Below are 20,122 nucleotides of genomic sequence, written 5' to 3' on the forward strand. Positions count from 1 at the left end.
ATGAATATTACATGTATAATATATGTATAAGGAATATTATATGTATAATATTATATGTATAAGGTATATAATATGTATAATATATGTGTAATGAATATTACATGTATAATGAACATTATATGTACAATGAATACTATATGTATAATATTATATGTATAACAAATATATGTATAACGAATATTAATTATACAGAGGTGAGGATGGGCCGGGTTGGGGAGGACAGAATGAGGTGAGGATGGGCTGGGTTTGGGAGGAGAGAAGGGATTTTGGAGGAGGGAAGGAGGTGAGGATGGGGTGAGTTTTGGAGAGGGGAAGTAGGTGAGGATGAGCTGGATTTTGGGGTGAGGATGGGCTGGATTTTGGGGTGAGGAAAGAGGTGAGGATGGGCTGGATTTTGGGGTGAGGATGGGATGGATTTTGGGGTGAGGATGGGATGGATTTTGGGGTGAGGATGGGCTGGATTTTGGGGTGAGGATGAGATGGATTTTGGGGTGAGGATGAGATGGATTTTGGGGTGAGGAAGGAGGTGAGGATGGGCAGGGTTTGGGAGGAGGGAAGGGATTTTGGGGTGAGGAAGGAGGTGAGGTTGAGCTGGATTTTGAGGTGAGGAAGGAGGTGAGGATGAGCTGGGTTTGGGAGGATGGAAGGGATTTTGGGAGGAGGGAAGGAGGTGAGGATGAGCTGGGTTTTAGAGGAGAGAAGCAGGTGAGGATGAACCAGGTTTGGGAGGAGGGAAGGAGGCGAGGATGGGCTGGATTTTTGGAAGGGGGAAAGAGGCGAAGATGAGTTAGGATTTGGGAGGAGAGAAGCAGGTGAGGATGAGCTGGGTTTTGGAGAAGGGAAGGGATTTTGGAGGGGGGAAAGAGGTGAGGATGAGCAGGGCTCAGGAGCAGGAGGAACGTGATGATGATGAGCCAGGCTCAGGAACAGGGAGGAAGGTGAGGATGAAGCAGGTCCAGGAGCAGGAGGAAGGTGAGGATGGGCAGGGTTTGGGAGGACAGAGGTGAGGATGAACCAGGTCCAGGAGCAGGAGGAAGGTGATGATGATGAGCCAGGCTCAGGAGCAGGAGGAAGGTGAAGACGAGCCAGGCTCAGAAGGACAGAACAAGGTGATGATGGGCTGGATTTTGGGAGGAGGGAAGGGATTTTGGAAGGGGGAAGGAGGTGAGGATGGGCTGGATTTTGGGGTGAGGAAAGAGGTGAGGATGGGCTGGATTTTGGGGTGAGGATGGGATGGATTTTGGGGTGAGGATGAGATGGATTTTGGGGTGAGGAAAGAGGTGAGGATGGGCAGGGTTTGGGAGGAGGGAAGGGATTTTGGGGTGAGGAAGGAGGTGAGGATGGGCTGAGTTTTGGAGAGGGGAAGCAGATGAGGATGAGCAAGGTCCAGGAGAAGGGAGGAAGGTGATGATGAAGCAGGTCCAGGAACAGGGAGGAAAGTGATGATGAGCCGGGTCCAGGAGCAGGAGGAAGGTGAGGATGATGAGCCAGGCTCAGGAGCAGGAGGAAGGTGATGATGAAGCAGGTCCAGGAGCAGGGAGGAAGGTGAGGATGAGCCAGGCTCAGGAACAGGAGGAAGGTGATGATGAAGCAGGCTCAGGAACAGGAGGAAGGTGATGATGACCCAGGTCCAGGACCAGACAAAAGCCCCTCACCACTGTACGAGGCCCAGTGCATGGGCGAGTAGCCGCTGTAGTCCACCACGGAGTCCAGGGGGTCCGTGGACAGCGCCGCCTGCAGCAGCGTCCGCAGCACCTCCAGGTGCCCGCAGGCCGAGGCAAAGTGGATCGGGGTCCGGCCCTTGAAATCCCGGCACAGGACAAAGGCATCGTGGTCCAGCAGAGCAGCCAGGCAATCCTCACAGCCTGTCACCGCCTGCACGGGGGGCACACAGCAATCAGAAACTCACAGCAGGAACATAGAGATACATATAGATTTATTAAAAATTATTATATATTTTATATATATATTTTTATGTATTTAAATCTCTCTCTATATATATAAATATCTATCTATATATAGATATATATATAAATATCTATCTATCTATATATATATATATATATAAATATCTATCTATATATAGATACATACATATCTATCTATATATAGGTTTATAGATGTATGTGTCTATATACCATTATATTAAATATATATAAAAATTATTATTATTATTATTATTATTATTATATTGTAAATAGGCGTTGTGGTCCAGCAGAGCAGCCAGACAATCCTCACAGCCTGTCACTGCCTGCACAGGGGGCACAGAGCAATCAGAAACTCACAGCAGGAATATAGATACATATATATATATATTTATTATTATTATTATTGGTTTATATATATATATATATATTATTATTATTATTGATTTATATATATATATATAAAAATATATATATGTATCTAAAGATATAGATATGTATAGATATAAATATAGCTACATATATAAATATATTATAGATATATATAGAGATATATGTGAGTTTATATATGGATATGTGTAAATATATATGTATATGTGTATATATATGTGTGTATATGTGTAGATATGTATAGAAATATATAGATACATATAGATATGTGTATATATATATGTATATATATACACTTATCTTAAATATCGATATCATACAGTATTATTATTATATAGTACTATATAAATGTATAATGATATTCTTATTATCATCACTACTACTACTACTATATTATTAAATATTATATTATTAGTAGAGCAGACAGACAATCCTCACAGCCTGTCACAGCCTGGGGGGGCACAAAACACTCTCAGAAACTCAAAAACACCCAGTAGCAATATATAGATACAATTTCATATATATATATATATATATACACACACATATATATATATATATGTATGTATATATATACACATATATAAAAATGTGTGTGTGTGTATGCCTGTATGCATGTATATAGTATATATACAATTATATTAAATATAAGTCGAATATAATTATTATTTATTATTTAAATAATTTAATAATTATTCAAATATTATTTTATATATATAATATATTTATATAATATATAATATATAATATATAATATATAATATATAATATATAATTTATATATAATATAATATATTTATATATAATATATATATTTATATAATATATATATTATATATATGTATTATATATATAATATATATATATTTAAAAAAATATATATATACACATATAAAATATAGATGTATAGATATAGATAGATAGATAGATAGATAGATAGATAGATAGATAGATAGATATGTGTGTATATATTGGGTCAAAATTTAAAACAAGGTCTGGGGTGCCCCAGGAACCCCATTTTTGGGTCCAAACAAGTTCTGAGGTGCCCCAGGAACCCCAAAACAAGACCTGAGGTGCCCCAGGAACCCCATTTTTGGGTCAAAGGAAGATCTGAGGAACCCCATTTTTGGGTCAAATTTCAAAACAACGTCTGAGATGTCCCAGGAACCCCATTTTTGGGTCAAAGGAAGATCTGAGGAACCACATTTTTGGGTTAAAATTTAAAACAAGGTCTGAGGGTCAAAACAAGGTCTGGGGAGCCCCAGGAACCCCATTTTTGGGTCAAAATTTAAATCAAGTTCTGGAGTGCCCCAGGAATCCCATTTTTGGGTCAAAGGAAGATCTGAGGAACCCAAATTTTGGGTCAAAATTCAAAACAAGGTCTGGGGTGCCCCAGGAACCCCAAAACAAGATCTGAGGTCGCCCAGGAACCCCATTTTTGGGCCAAAAGAAGACCTGAGATGCCCCAGGAACCCATTTTTGGGTCAAAATAAGGTCTGAGGAACCCAAATTTTGGGTCAAAGGAAGATCTGAGAAACCCCATTTTTGGGTGAAAATTCCAAACACGGTCTGAGGTGCCCCAGGAACCCCAAAACAAGATCTGAGGTGGCCCAGGAACCCCATTTTTGGGTCAAAACATGGTCTGAGGAACCCAAATTTTGGGTCAAAATTCAAAACAAGATCTGAGATATTCCAGGAACCCCAATTTTGGGTCAAAGGAAGATCTGAGGAACCCCATTTTTGGGCCAAAATTCAAACCAAGGTCTGACGTGCCCCAGGAACCCCAAAACAAGGTCTGGGGAGCCCCAGGAGCCCCATTTTTGGGTCAAAATTCCAAACACGGTCTGGGGTGCCCCAGGAACCCAATTTTTGGGTCAAAATAAGGTCTGAGGAACCACATTTTTGGGTCAAATTTCAAAACAAGATCTGGAGTGCCCCAGGAACCCCAAAACAAGGTCTGGGGTGGCCCAGGAGCCCCATTTTTGGGTCAAAGGAAGATCTGAGGTGCCCCAGGAAACCCATTTTTGGGTCAAAACATGGTCTGAGGAACCCCATTTTTGGTTTTAAAATCCAAAACAACGTCTGAAATGCCCCAGGAACCCAATTTTTGGTCAAAGGAAGATGTGGGGAGTCCCAGGAGCCAAAATTTTGGGTCAAAACATGGTCTGAGGAACCCCATTTTTGGGTCAAAGGAAGGTCTGAGAAATCCCATTTTTGGGTTTAAATTCAAAACAAGATCTGAGATGTCCCAGGAACCCCATTTTTGGGTCAAAGGAAGATCTGAGGAACCACATTTTTGGTTTAAAATTTAAAACAAGGTCTGAGGGTCAAAACAAGGTCTGGGGAGCCCCAGGAACCCCATTTTTGGGTCAAAATTTAAATCAAGTTCTGGAGTGCCCCAGGAACCCCATTTTTGGGTCAAAGGAAGATCTGAGGAACCCAAATTTTGGGTCAAAATTCAAAACAAGGTCTGGGGTGCCCCAGGAACCCCAAAACAAGATCTGAGGTCGCCCAGGAACCCCATTTTTGGGCCAAAGGAAGACCTGAGATGCCCCAGGAACCCATTTTTGGGTCAAAATAAGGTCTGAGGAACCCAAATTTTGGGTCAAAGGAAGATCTGAGAAACCCCATTTTTGGGTCAAAATTCAAAACAAGGTCTGGGGTCCCCCAGGAACCCCATTTTTGGGTCAAAACATGGTCTGAGGAACCCCATTTTTGGGTTAAAATTTAAAACAACGTCTGAGATATCCCAGGAACCCCAATTTTGGGCCAAAGGAAGATCTGAGGAACCCCATTTTTGGGCTAAAATTCAAACCAAGGTTTGACGTGCCCCAGGAACCCCAAAACAAGGTCTGGGGAGCCCCAGGAGCCCCATTTTTGGGTCAAAATTCCAAACACGGTCTGGGGTGCCCCAGGAACCCCATTTTTGGGTCGAAACATGGTCTGAGGAACCCCATTGTTGGGTTAAAACTTAAAACAAGGTCTGAGGAACCCCATTTTCGGGTCAAAATTCAAAACAAGTTCTGGGGAGCCCCAGGAGCCCCATTTTTGGGCCAAAGGAAGACCTGGGGAGCCCCAGGAGCCCCATTTTTGGCCGAAATCCCCAGGAAAGGTGTCTCACCCCCCGGTGCAGCGCGGTCCGGCCCCTCTTGTCGGCGGCGTCGGCCGTGGAGCCTTTCTCCAGCAGGAGATGGACACAGTCCACGTGGCCGTTCATGATGGCCAGCATCAGGGGGGTCCTGGGGGGGAAAAAGGGGATGGGAGGGGGAATTCCCAAATTTAGGAATGAGCTGGAGGAGGTAGGGGAGGTTTTGGAAAAGTTTTGGGGGGTTTTCGGAGGTTTTGGAGATGTTTTGGGGAGGTTTTGCAGACGTTCTGAGAGGTTTTACGGAGATTTTGGAGAGGTTTGGGGAGGTTTTCGGAGGTTTTGGAGTTACTTTGGGAGGTTTTAGGAGGTTTTGGGAGAGTTTGGGAGGTTTTGGGGATGTTCTGAGAGGTTTTGGGGAGGATTGAGGAGGTTCTGAGAAGTTTTGGGGAGGTTCTGGGAGGTTTTGGGGACGTTCCAAGAGGTTTTGGGAGGTTTTGGGGCAGATTTTGCGGGGTTTTGGGAGGTTTTAGGAGGTTGGGGGAGGTTTTGAGGAGGTTTGGGAGGTTTTGGGAGGTTTTGGGAGGTTCTGGGAGCTCCCCGGGTGTGCAGCAGGGAGGATTCCAGCTGGGTGGGATCCCAGTCCTGCAGCATCAGGGGGGTCCTGGGGGGGGAAAAAGGGATGGGAGGGGGAATTCCCAAATCTAGGAGTGGGCTGGAGGTTTTGGGAAAGTTTTTGGAGGTTTTGGGGAGGTTTGAGGAGGTTTTGGGGAGCTTACGGAACATTTTGGGAGGTTTTTTGGAGGTTTTGGAGATGCTCTGAGAGGGTTTAGGGAGGTTCTGGGAGGTTCTGAGGGGTTTTGGAAAGTTTTGGGAGGTTTTGAGAAGGTTCCAAGAGGTTCCAGGAGGTTCTGGGAGGTTTTGGAGGAGGTTTTGGGATGTTCTGAGAGGTTTTACGGAGATTTTGGGGGGGTTCTGGGAGGTTTTGAGCAAGTTTTGGGAGGTTTTGAGAGGTTTTGGGAGAGTTCAGGAGGTTTTGGGGATGTTTTGGGAGGTTTTAGGAGGTTTTGAGAGAGTTAAGGAGGTTTTAGGGAGGTTTTGGGGAGGTTCCGGGAGGTCTGGGGAGGTTCTTGGAGATTTTGGAGGTTTTGGGGAGGATTGAGGAGGTTCTGAGAAGTTTTGGGGAGGTTCTGGGAGGTTTTGGGGACGTTCCAAGAGGTTTTGGGAGGTTTTGGGGCAGATTTTGCGGGGTTTTGGGAGGTTTTAGGAGGTTGGGGAGGTTTTGAGGAGGTTTGGGAGGTTTTGGGAGGTTTTGGGAGGCTCTGGGAGCTCCCCGGGTGTGCAGCAGGGAGGATTCCAGCTGGGTGGGATCCCAGTCCTGCAGCATCAGGGGGGTCCTGGGGGGGAAAAAGGGATGGGAGGGGGAATTCCCAAATCTAGGAGTGGGCTGGAGGTTTTGGGAAAGTTTTTGGAGGTTTTGGGGACATTCCAAGAGGTTTTATGCAGGTTTTGGGAGGTTTTCGGGAGGTTTTCAGAGGTTCTGGGAGGTTCTGGAAGGTTTTGGGAGGTTTGGGGACGTTCCAAGAGGTTTTGGGGAGGTTTTGTGGAGGTTTTTGAGAGGTTTTATGGAGGTTTTGGGAGGTTCTGGGAGGTTTGGGGGAGGTACCAAGAGGTTTTGGGAGGTTTTGAGAAGTTTTCGGAGGTTTTAAGAAGGTTCCAGGAGGTTTTGAGCAGGTTTTGGGAGGTTTTAGGAGGTTTGGGGATGTTTTGAGGAGGTTTGCAGATGTTCTGAGAGGTTTTAGGGAGGTTTTGGGGAGGTTTGGAGAAGTTCTGAGAGGTTCTGGAAGGTTTTGGGAGGTTTGGGGATGTTCCAAGAGGTTTTGGGGAGGTTTTGGGGAGGTTTTGGGAGCTTTTCGGAGGCTTTGGAGAAATTCTGGGAAGTTCTGGGAGGTTTTGGGAGGTTCTGGAAGGTTTTGGGGAGGTGTTGAGAAGTTTTCGGAGGTTTTGAGAAGGTTCCAGGGGAGTTTCCAGGAGGTTCTGGGAGGTTTTGGAGATGTTTTGGGGAGGTTTTGGGAGGTTTGGGGAGGTTTGAGGAGGTTTTGGGAGGTTTTGGAGATGTTTTGGGGAGGTTTTGGGGAGGTTCTGGGAGGTTCTGGGAAGTTCTGGGAGGTTTTGGGGAGGTTTTGGGAGGTTTTAGGAGGTTCTGGGAGTTTTTGGGGAGGTACCAGGAGGTTCTGGGGAGAGTTCAGGAGGTTTTAGGAGTTTCTGGGGACGTTTTGAGGAGGTTTTTTGGGAGGTTCTGGGACTTTTCGGGAGGTTCTGGGGAGGTTTTGGGGAGGGGACACTGAAGGGACATTGAGGGGACACCAGGGGACATTTGGGGAGATATTGAGAGGACACCCAGGACACCGGGACAATCAGGGAACACCAGGGACACTGAAGGGACACTGAGGGGACACCAGGGGACACCCAGGGGACACCCAGGGGACATTGAGGGGACACTGAGGGGACACTGAAGGGACACCAGGGGACACCAGGGGACACTTGGGGACACCAGAGGACATTCAGGGGACACCCAGGGGACACCCAGGGGACATTGAAGGGACACTTGAGGGGACACCAGGGGACACTGAAGGGGACACTGGGGGGACACCAGTGGACACCCAGGGGACATTGAGGGGACATTGAGGGGACACCAGGGGACACTGACTGGCCGTGGATGTCCATGACGTCGGTGATGTCCGCCCGCTCCCCGCTGTCGATCAGGAGGTGCAGGGAATCCGTGTTCCCGTTGGCAGCTGGAAAATAACGGGAGCGGAGAGAAATGGGATGAGGAAAAATGGGATGAGGAAAAATGGGATGAGGAAAAATGGGATGAGGAAAAAGGGATGAGGAAATCAAGGAGAAGGAGAAGAGGGATGAGAAAAAGAGAGATGAGGAAAACAGGGATGAGAAAATCAGGGACAAGGAGAAGAGGGATGAGGAAAAGAGAGACGAGGAAAAGAAGGATGAGGAGAAGAGAGATGAGAAAAGAAGGATGAGAAAATCAGGAATGAGGAAAAGAGGGATGAGGAAAACAGGGACAAGGAAAAGAAGGATGAGAAAAAAACAGAGATGAGAAAATCAGGGATGAGAAAAGAGGGATGAGGAAAATGGATGATAAAAAGAAGGACGAGGAAAACAAGGATGAGAAAAACAGGGATGAGGAAAACAGGGACGAGGAGAAGAGGGACGAGAAAAGAAGGATGAGGAAAAATGGGATGAGGAAAACAGATGAGAAAATCAGGGATGAGGAAAACAGGGATGAGAAAATCAGGGATGACAAAATCAGGGATGAGAAAAATGGATGAGGAAAACAGGGAGAAGGAAAAGAGGGATGAGAAAAGAGAGATGAGGAAAACAGAGATGAAGAAATCAGGGATGAGAAAAGTGGGATGAGGAAAACAAGGATGACAAAAAGAGAGATGAGGAAAACAAAGATGAGAAAATCGGGAATGAGAAAATCAGGGATGAGAAAATCAGGGATGAGAAAAACAGGGATGAGAAAAACAGGGAGAAGGAGAAGAGGGATGAGCAAAACAGGGATGAGAAAATCACAGACATGGAGAAGAGGGATGAGAAAATCAAGGATGAGAAAATCAGGGATGAGAAAAACAGGGATGAGGAAAATAGGGATGAGAAAATCAAGGACAAGGAAAAGAGAGATGAGGAAAAGAAGAACGAGGAAAAGAGGGATGAGAAAATCAGGGACAAGGAGAAGGATGAGAAAAGAGAGATGAGAAAAACAAGGATGAGAAGAGGGATGAGAAAAGAGGGATGAGGAAATCAGGGATGAGGAAATCAGGGATGAGAAAATCAGGGACAAGGAAAAGACGAATAAGGAAAAGAGGGATGAGGAAAAGAGGGATGAGGAAATCAGGGATGAGAAAAGAAGGACAAGGAAAAGAAGGTTGAGAAAAACAAGGATGAGAAAATCAGAGATGAGAAAAAACAAGGAAAAGAAAAACGAAGAAAACCAAGCCCAAGAAAAAAACAAAGACAACAAAACGCAAACACCAACAAACCAAAACACCACAAACCCAACAACAAAAAACCCCCTTTATTCCCCCCACTCCCACCCACCCAAAAACCCCCACCAGCAGCGTGCAGAGGCGTCCACTTCCTCTTCCTCTCCTTGAGCAGCGCGGAGGCGCCGTGGCTGGTGAGCACCTGCACGCAGTCGCTGGAGCCGCGCTCCGTGGCCAGGTACAGCGCCGTGCGCCCGCGCTGGTCCCGCACGTCCAGGTTCACCAGGGTCTCTGCCAGAGCCTTCAGGGCTTCACAGTGACCGTTGTAGGCCTGGGGGAAAGGGGGGGAAAATAGTGGGGGTGGGTGGTGGGGGGTGGGAGTGGTTTACGGGTGAGTAAAGGGTTTTGTAGGTGATTAAAGTGTTCTACAGGTGATCAAAAGTGTTCTATAGGTGATCAAAAGTGTCCTACAGGTGATTAAAGTGTTCTGCAGGTGATTAAAGTGTCCTAGAGGTGATAAAAAGTGTTCTACAGGTGATTAAAAGTGTCCTACAGGTGACCAAAGTGTTCTATAGGTGATTAAAAGTGTTCTAGAGGTGAGTAAAGTGTTCTACAGGTGACCAAAGTGTCCCTCAGGTATTCAAAGTGTCCCTTAGAAATGTCCCACAGGTACTCAAAGTGTCCCACAGGTGACTAAAGTGTCCTGCAGGTGATAAAAGTGTTCTACAGGTGAGTAAAGTGTCCTACAGGGAACCAAAAGTGTCCCTTGGGCAACCAGAAATGTCTTTCAGGCATTCAAAGTGTCCCTTGGGTATTCAAAGTGTCCCACAGGGAACCAAAGTGTCCTACAGGTGAGTAAAGTGTTCTGCAGGTGATCAAAGTGTTCCCCAGGTACTCAAAGTGTCCCACAGGGAACCAAAGTGTTCTATAGGTGATCAAAGTGTCCTACAGGTAATCAAAGTGTCCTACAGGTGACCAAAGTGTCCCACAGGGACTCAAAGTGTCCCACAGGGAACCAAAGTGTTCTACAGGTGATTAAAGTGTTCTACAGGTGGCTAAAAATGTCCCACAGGTAAATAAAGTGTCCCAAAGGAAAATAGAAATGTCCCATAGGTAACCAAAGTGTCCCTTAGAAATGTCCCACAGGGACTCAAAGTGTCCCCCAGGCAATCAGAAATGTCCCAGAGAGACTCCAAGTGTCCCACAGGGAACCAAAAGTGTTCTACAGGTGAGTAAAGTGGTCTACAGGTGGCCAAAGTGTTCTACAGGTGATTAAAGTGTTCTACAGGTGATTAAAGTGTTCTACAGGGAACCAAAAGTGTTCTATAGGTGACTAAAATGTCCCTCGGGGACTCAAAGTGTCCCTCAGGTATTCAAAGTGTCCCTTAGAAATGTCCCACAGGGACTCAAAGTGTCCCACAGGTGACCAAAAGTGTCCCACAGGGAACCAAAGTGTCCCTCAGGTAACCAGAGTGACCTTCAGGTAATCAGAAATGTCTTTCAGGCATTCAAAGTGTCCCACAGGTGACCAAAAGTGTTCTACAGGTGACCAAAAGTGTCCCACAGGAACCCAGAAATGTCTCCCCCAGAATCCCCTCCAGGACACCCTGACAGCCCTTCCAGCACCCACAGGAGCCCAGAACACCCCAAGAACCCTGCCAGGACCCTCCCATCCACCTCTGTAACCCTTCCAGGACCTGCAGGAGCCCAGAACACCCCAAAAAACCCTTCCAGTCATCTCTATGACCCTTCCAGGACCCCCCAGTCACCTCTATAACCCTTCTGGGACCCCCCAGGACCCTCCCAGTCTCCTCTCTCACCCTTCCAGGACCCTCCCAACTTCTCTATAACCCTTCCAGGACCCTCCCAACACCTCTATGACCCTTTCAGGACCCTCCCAACACCTCTATAACCCTTCCAGGACCTTCCCAGTCACCTCTATAACCCTCCCAGGACCCCCCAGTCACCTCTATAACCCTCCCAGGACCCCCCAGTCACCTCTATGACCCTTCCAGGACCCTCCCAATGTCTCCATAACCCTTCCAGGACCCCCCAGTCACCTCCATAACCCTTCCAGGACCCCCCAGTCACTTCTATGACCCTTCCAGGACCCTCCCAATGTCTCTATGACCCTTCCAGGACCCAGAACACCCCAAAAACCCTTTCAGTCTCTCTATAACCCTTCCAGGATCCCCCCAGACTCTCTATAACCCTCCCAGGACCCTCCCAATGTCTCTATAACCCTTCCAGGACCCTCCCAGTCTCCTCTCTCACCCTTCCAGGACCCCCCAGTGTCTCTATGACCCTTCCAGGACCCCCCAGTCACCTCTATAACCCTCCCAGGACCCCCCAGTCACCTCTATGACCCTTCCAGGACCCTCCCAATGTCTCCATAATCCTTCCAGGACCCCCCAGTCACCTCTATAACCCTTCCAGGACCCTCCCAATGTCTCTATGACCTTTCCAGGACCCTCCCAGTGTCTCCATAACCCTTCCAGGACCCCCCAGTCCTCTCTATAACCCTTCCAGGACCTTCCCAGTCACCTCTATAACCCTTCCAGGACCCTCCTAATGTCTCTATGACCCTTCCAGGACCCTCCCAGGGCCTCTATGACCCTTCCAGGACCCTCCCATGCACCTCTATAACCCTTCCAGGGCCCTACAGTGTCTCTATGACCCTTCCAGGACCCCCCAGTGTCTCTCTGACCCTTCCAGGGCCCGGGGCACTCACAGCTAAGTGCAAAGGGCTGACAGGGACGGTGCTCTCCACGTCCTCCAGGCAGTTAAAGGACATTTCCAGCAGCTGAAAAAAGAGAAAAAAATTCACAAAAATCAGGAATTTTCCATCCCAAAAATGGGAAAATCCCCTTCCCAAAAAACCCACAAAAATCAGGAATTTTCCATCACAAAAAAAGCCAAAAAATCCCCAAAAATCAGGAATTTTCCATCCCAAAAATGGGGGGAAAAAAAGCCAAAAAAACCCCAAAAATCAGGAATTTTCCATCCCAAAAATGGGGGAAAAAAAGCCAAAAAAACCCCCAAAATCAGGAATTTTCCATCCCAAAAATGGGAAAATCCCCCTCCCAAAAAAAGCAAAAAAACCACAAAAATCAGGAATTTTCCATCCCAAAAAAAGGCCAAAAAAACCCACAAAAATCAGGAATTTTCCATCCCAAAAATGGGGAGAAAAAAAAGCCAAAAAAAACCCCAAAATCAGGAATTTTCCATCCTAAAAATGGGAAAATCCCCCTCCCAAAAAAAGCAAAAAACCCACAAAAATCAGGAATTTTCCATCCCCAAAATGGGAAAATCCCCTTCCCCAAAAAAAGATAAAAAACCCACAAAAATCAGGAATTTTCCATCCCCAAAAAAAAGCCAAAAAAAACCCCAAAAATCAGGAATTTTCCATCCCAAAAAAAAGCCAAAAAACCCACAAAAATCAGGAATTTTCCATCCCAAAAATGGGAAAATCCTCTCCAAAAAAAAGCCAATTTTGGGGCTGATTTTGTCCCAAAAAATCCAAATTTTTTTTTTCTGGTTTAGATTCTTCTTCTTGTTTTTATTTTGAGTTTTACAGTTTAAATTTTGGTTCTAAATCAGGTTTTGTCTTTTTTTTTCTTTTTTTTTTTCTCTTTTTCTGGGGTGGATTTTCCTTTTTTTTTTTTTTTTTTTTTTTTTTTTTCTTTTATTGGGGAATTTTCCCTCTTTTCTTGTTTTTTTTTTTTTTTTTTTTTTTTCCTTTTTTCTTTGGCAGATTTTCCCATTTTTATGGTGGATTTTCCATATTTTCCTGGGGGATTTTCCCTCTTTTCCTGAAGGATTTTCCTTCTTTTCCTGGGGGATTTTCCCTCTTTTCTTGGGTTTTTTTTTCCTCTTTTCCTGGGTAGATTTTCCCTTTTTTTATGGTGGATTTCCTTATTTCCTGGGGTGGATTTTCCCTATTTTCTGGGAGGATTTTCTCTATTTTCCTGTGTTTTTTTCTCCTCTTTCCCTGCTGGATTTTCCTTATTTTCTTGGGCTGATTTCCCCTATTTTCCTGGTGTATATTCCCTATTTCAGGGGTAGATTTTCCTTATTTTCTTGGGCAAATTTTCCCTATTTCAGGGGCCAATTTTCCCTCTTTCTTGGACCAATTTTCCCTCTTTTCTTGGGCAGATTTTCCCTATTTCCTGCGGCAGATTTTCCCTATTTTCCTGGGGTTTTTTTTCCCCTTTCCCTGCTGGATTTTCCTTATTTTCTTGGGCAGATTTCCCCTATTTCCTGGGGCAGATTTTCCCTATTTTCCTGGGTTTTTTTCCCCCATTCCCTGCTGGATTTTCCCTCTTTCCCTGCTGGATTTTCCTTATTTTCTTGGGCTGATTTCCCCTATTTTCCTGGTGTATATTCCCTATTTCCTGGGGCCGATTTTCCTTATTTTCTTGGGCAGATTTTCCCTATTTCGGGGGCCAATTTTCCCTCTTTCTTGGACCGATTTTCCCTATTTTCTTGGGCAGATTATCCCTATTTCCTGGTTTTGTTTTTTTTTTTCCCTTTTCCTGATAGATTTTCCCTCTTTCCCTACTGGATTTTCCCTCTTTTCTTGTGTGGATTTTCCCTCTTTTCTTGGGCAGATTTCCCCTATTTCCTGGGGCAGATTTTCCCTATTTTCCTGGGATTTTTTTCCCTCATTCCCTACTGGATTTTTCCTCTTTCCCTGCTGGATTTTCCTTATTTTCTTGAGCAAATTTTCCCTATTTCCTGGTGTATATTCCCTATTTCCTGGGGCAGATTTTCCCTATTTTCCTGGGATTTTTTCCCCTCATTCCCTGCTGGATTTTCCCCCTTTCCCTGCTGGATTTTCCTTATTTTCTTGGGCAGATTTCCCCCATTTCCTGGTGTATATTCCCTATTTCAGGGGTAGATTTTCCTTATTTTCTTGGGCAAATTTTCCCTATTTCAGGGGCCAATTTTCCCTCTTTCTTGGACCAATTTTCCCTCTTTTCTTGGGCATATTTTCCCTATTTCTTGGGGCAGATTTTCCCTATTTTCCTGGGGTTTTTTTCCCCTTTCCCTGCTGGATTTTCCCTATTTTCTTGGGCAGATTTCCCCTATTTTCTTGGGCAGATTTTCCCTATTTTCCTGTGTTTTTTTCTCCTCTTTCCCTGCTGGATTTTCCTTATTTTCTTGGGCCGAATTTCCCTATTTTCCTGGTGTACATTCCCTATTTCCTGGGGCAGATTTTCCCTCTTCCCTGAGAGATTTTCCCTCTTTTCTTGGGCAGATTTCCCCTATTTCCTGGGGTGGATTTTCCCTATTTTCCTGGTGTATATTCCCTATTTCCTTGGGTGGATTTTCCCTATTTCCTGGGGCCGATTTCCCCTATTTCCTGGTGTACATTCCCTATTTCCTGGGGCAGATTTTCCCTCTTCCCTGAGAGATTTTCCCTCTTTTCTTGGGCAGATTTCCCCTACTTCCTGGGGCAGATTTTCCCTATTTTCCTGGTGTATATTCCCTATTTCCTTGGGTGGATTTTCCCTATTTCCTGGGGCCGATTTCCCCTATTTCCTGGTGTACATTCCCTATTTCCTGGGGCAGATTTTCCCTCTTTCTTGGACCAATTTTCCCTATTTTCTTGGGCTGATTTCCCCTATTTCCCTGGTGTACATTCCCTATTCCATGGGGCATATTTTCCCTATTTCCTGGGGCAGATTTCCCCTATTTTCCTGCTTTATATTCCATATTTCCTGGGACGGATTTTCCCTTTTTTCCCTCATTCCTTAGGCAGATTTTCCCAATGCATATCCCCCATTTCCTGGGGCATATTTCCCCTATTTCCAGGGGCATATTTTCCCTATTTTCCTGGGAGAATTATCCCTATTTCTTGGAGGAATTTTCCCTTTTTTTCTCTCATTCCTGGGGCAGATTTTCCCTATTTCTGGGGCAGATTTTCCCTATTTTCTTGGACCGATTTCCCCTATTTCCTGCTATACATCCCCTATTTCCTGGGGCCGAATTCTCCTATTTTTCCACTGTACATTCCCCCTTTCCTGGGGCATATTTCCCCTATTTCCTGGGGCAGATTTCCCCATTTCCTGGGATTTTTTTCCCCTTTCCCTGCTGGATTTTCCTTATTTTCTTGGGCTGATTTCCCCTATTTTCCTGGTGTATTTTCCCTATTTTCTTGGGCAGATTTCCCCTATTTTCCTGTGTTTTTTTCTCCTCTTTCCCTGCTGGATTTTCCTTATTTTCTTGGGCAGATTTCCCCCATTTCCTGGTGTACATTCCCTATTTCAGGGGCAGATTTTCCTTATTTTCTTGAGCAAATTTTCCCTATTTCAGGAGCCAATTTTCCCTCTTTCTTGGACCAATTTTCCCCATTTTCTTGGGCAGATTTTCCCTATTTCCTGGGGCCAATTTCCCTTATTTTCCTGCTATAGATTTCATATTTTCCTGCTGGATTTTCCCTATTCCCTGGGGCGGATTTTCCCTATTTTCCTGGTGTATATCCCCTATTTTCTGGGGCATATTTCCCCTATTTTCTTGGGCTGATTTCCCCTATTTTCCTGGTGTATATTCCCTATTTCCTGCGGCAGATTTTCCCTATTTTCCTGGGGTTTTTTTTCCCCTTTCCCTGCTGGATTTTCCTTATTTTCTTGGGCACATTTCCCCTATTTTCTTGTGTGGTTTCCCCTATTTTCTTGGGAGAATTTTCCCTCTTTTCCTGGCATTTTTCCCCGCCTTTCCCTGATAGATTTCTCTTATTTTCTTGGACCGATTTTCCCTATTTTCCCAGTGTATATTCCCTATTTCCTGAGGCATATTTTCCCCATTTCCTGGGGCATATTTCCCCTATTTCTCTGGCGTTTTTCCCCCCATTCCTGGGCCATATTTCCTCTATTTCTCTGGCGTTTTTTCCCCCATTTCCCCCATTCCCAGGGCTGTGTCTGACCAGCTCGAGGTTCTGCCTGTTCCCGTAGGCAGCGGCGTAGTGGACGGCGGTGTAGCCCTGCTTGTCCCGCAGGGAGGGGTCGGCACCGTTGTCCAGCAGGAATTCCAGGCAGCTGCAATGGCAAAAAAAAAAGGGGGAAAAGTGATGGAAAAATGGGAAAAATTCATAGGGAAGGTTGGGAAGTTTCAGGGGAGGGGTGGTGGGAATGAGGGGAGGGGTTGGGTAGGAATGGGGGGAGGTGTTTGCGCTCGCTGAGGATCCAGAGAGAGGAATTGACGGCGAATTTACAGTAAATTCCCAGTAAAATTCCCAGGAAATTCCCAGCAATATTCCCAGTAAAATCCCAGTAAATTCTCAGCAAAATTCCCAGTAAAATCCCATTAAAATTCCCAGCAAAATTCCCAGTAAAATTCCCAGTAAAATCCCAGCAATATTCCCATTAAAATTCCCATTAAAATGCCCAGTAAATTCCTAGTAAAATTCCCATTAAAATTCCCAGCAAAATTCCCAGTAAAATTCCCAGTAGAATTCCCATTAAATTCCCAGTAAAATTCTCAGCAAAATTCCCAGCAAAACTCCCAGTAAATTCCCAGCGAAATTCCCATTAAATTCCCAGTAAAATCCCAGCAAAATTCCCATTAAAATTCCCAGTAATATTCCCATTAAATTCCTAGTAAAATTCTCAGTAAAATTCCCATTAAATTCCCAGTAAATTCCCAATAAAATCTCAGCAAAATTCCAGTAAATTCCCAGTAAAACCCCAGTAAAATCCCAGTAAAATTCTCAGTGAAATTCCCATTAAATTCCCAGTAAAATTTCCATTAAATTTCCCATAAAATTCCCAGTGAAATTCTCAGTAAAACCCCAGCAAAATTCCCATTAAAATTCCCAGCAAAATTCCCATTAAATTCCCAGTAAATTCCCAACAAAATCTCAGCAAAATTCCCAGTAAAATCCCCAGTGAAATTCCCAGTAAAATTCCCAGTGAAATTCCCATTTAATTCCCAGCAAAATTCCCATTAAATTCCCAGAAAAATCCCAGCAAAACCTCAGCAAAATCCCAGTAAAGTTCCCAGTGAAATCCCAGTAAATTCCCAGCCAAAATCCCAGTAATTTTCCCAATGAAATTCCCAGTAAAATCCCCAGAAAAATCCCAGAAAAATTCCCAGTGAAATCCCAGAAAAATCCCAGTAAAATTCCCAATAAAATTCCCAGTAAAATTCCCAGTGAAATTCCCATTTAATTCCCAGCAATATTACCAGTAAAATTCCAGGAAATTCCCAGTGAAATGTCCAGTAAATTCCCAGCAAAATTCCCAGTAAAATTCCCATCAAATTCCCAGTAAATTCCCAGTAAAACCTCAGCAAAATCCCAGTAAAATTTTCAGTAAAATTCCCATCAATATTCCCATCAATATTCCCATCAAATTCCCAGAAAAATTCCCACCAAATTCTCAATAAATTCCCAATAAATTCCCAATAAATTCCCATTAAATTCCCATTGAATTCCCAGTAAACTCCCAGTAAACTCCCAGGAAATTCCCAATAAATTCCCATCAAACCCCAATTAAATTCCCATCAAATTCTCAATAAATTCCCATTAAATTCCCAGTAAACTCCCAGTAAATTCCCATCGATATTCCCATTAAATTCCCGTCAAATTCTCAAGAAATTCCTATCAAATTCCCATTAAATTCCCATCACAGTTCTCAATAAATTCTCATCAAATTCCCAGTAAATTTCCAGTAAAATCCCATCAATATTCCCATTAAATTCCCAGCAAATTCCTAATAAATTCCCAATAAATTCCCTTCAAATTCCCAGTAAAATTCCCATTAAGTTCCGAATAGATTCCCAGTAAATTCCCAGTAAACTCCTAGTAAATTCCTATCAAATTTTTAATAAATTCCCATTAAATTCCCAGTAAAACCCCAGCAAATTGCCATTAAATTCCCATCAAATTCCTAATAAATTCCCAATAAATTCCCATTAAACTCCCAGTAAACTCCCATCAATATTCCCATTAAATTCCCGTCAAATTCTCAATAAATTCCCATTAAATTCCCAATAATTTCCCACCAAATTCTCAATAAATTCCCAATAAATTCCCAGTAAATTCCCATTAAATTCCCAATAAATTCCCACCAAATTCTCAATAAATTCCCTTCAAATTCCCAGTAAATTCCCATTAAATTCCCAATAAATTCCCATTAAATTCCCAGTAAATTCCCATTAAATTCCCAATAAATTCCCATTAAATTCCCAATAAATTCCCACCAAATTCTCAATAAATTCCCATTAAATTCCCAATAAATTCCCATTAAATTCCCAATAAATTCCCACCAAATTCTCAATAAATTCCCATTAAATTCCCAATAAATTCCCACCAAATTCTCAATAAATTCCCATTAAATTCCCAATAAATTCCCACCAAATTCTCAATAAATTCCCTTCAAATTCCCAGTAAATTCCCATTAAATTCCCAATAAATTCCCACCAAATTCTCAATAAATTCCCAATAAATTCCCTTCAAATTCCCATTAAATTCCCTTCAAATTCCCAATAAATTCCCGATAAATTCCCGATAAATTCCCAATAAATTCCCGATAAATTCCCATCCAGCACTCACAAAAACGCCTCCTTGAGCCGGGACTCCTTCAGGGGCTCCTCGTCACTGCTCCCTGAATGAGGCTCTGCCCTGCAATGTCACCAGTGTCACCAGGGTCACCTCCAGGGCCACCTCCAGGGCCACCAGTGTCACCTCTAGTGTCACCTCCAGTGTCACCTCCAGAGCCACCAGTGTCACCAATTTCACCAGTGCCACCTCCAGGGCCACCAGTGTCACCTCAGGTTGGTGACAGTGCCCATGGGGACACTACAGCGTCACCAGTGCCACCAGGGCCACCCCCAGTGTCACCTCCAGTGTCACCAATGTCATCTCAGGTTGGTGACAGTGCCCATGGGGACACCAGTGTCACCTCGGGTTGGTGACAGCGCCCATGGGGACATCACAGTGCCCTCCCCAGTGTCACCTCCAGTGTCACCAGGGCCACCCCCAGTGTCACCAGTGTCACCTCAGGTTGGTGACAGTGCCCATGGGGACACCACAGTGCCACCTCCAGTGTCACCACCAGTGTCACCAGTGTCACCTCAGGTTGGTGACAGAGCCCATGGGGACACCAGTGCCACCCCCAGTGTCACCTTGGGTTGGTGACAATGACCACAGTGCCACCGGTGTCACCAATGTCACCTCGGGTTGGTGACAGTGCCCACGGGGACACCACAGTGTCACCACCAGTGTCACCAGTGTCATCTCAGGTTGGTGACAGCGTCCATGGGGACACCACAGGGACACCACCAGTGTCACCTTGGGTTGGTGACAGCGCCCATGGGGACACCACAGTGCCACCAGTGTCACCTCAGGTAGGTGACAGCGTCCATGGGGACACCACAGGGACACCACCAGTGTCACAAATGTCACCTCGGGTAGGTGACAGAGCCCATGGGGACATCACAGTGCCCTCCCCAGTGTCACCTCCAGTGTCACCAGTGTCACCTCGGGTTGGTGACAGAGCCCATGGGGACACCAGTGTCACCTCAGGTAGGTGACAGTGCCCATGGGGACACCACAGGGACACCCCCAGTGTCACAAATGTCACCTCGGGTTGGTGACAGAGCCCACGGGGACACCACAGTGCCACCCCCAGTGTCACCTTGGGTTGGTGACAGTGCCCACAGCGCCACCAGGGCCATCCCTAGTGTCACCCCCAGTGTCACCAGTACCGTCT

The 20,122-nt window shown here is 45.0% G+C and overlaps 1 protein-coding gene across 1 annotated transcript in view; it reads right to left on the reverse strand.

The window, feature by feature from the left end:
* ANKRD52 (ankyrin repeat domain 52) overlaps positions 1-20,122 on the reverse strand; it is a 72,234-nt gene that overhangs the window by 13,664 nt on the left and 38,448 nt on the right. The window contains exons 16-22 of the mRNA XM_083880990.1: positions 18,964-19,032; positions 16,336-16,447; positions 12,139-12,210; positions 9,537-9,738; positions 8,111-8,198; positions 5,437-5,554; positions 1,656-1,875 (exon numbers count right to left, since the gene is read on the reverse strand). Coding sequence (XP_083737116.1) covers positions 1,656-1,875; positions 5,437-5,554; positions 8,111-8,198; positions 9,537-9,738; positions 12,139-12,210; positions 16,336-16,447; positions 18,964-19,032 — 881 coding nt within the window. The remainder of the gene's footprint in view (positions 1-1,655; positions 1,876-5,436; positions 5,555-8,110; positions 8,199-9,536; positions 9,739-12,138; positions 12,211-16,335; positions 16,448-18,963; positions 19,033-20,122) is intronic.

The sequence above is a fragment of the Zosterops lateralis genome (assembly GCF_965231275.1).
Source record: "Zosterops lateralis genome assembly, chromosome: 32".
Lineage (NCBI taxonomy): Eukaryota > Metazoa > Chordata > Aves > Passeriformes > Zosteropidae > Zosterops > Zosterops lateralis.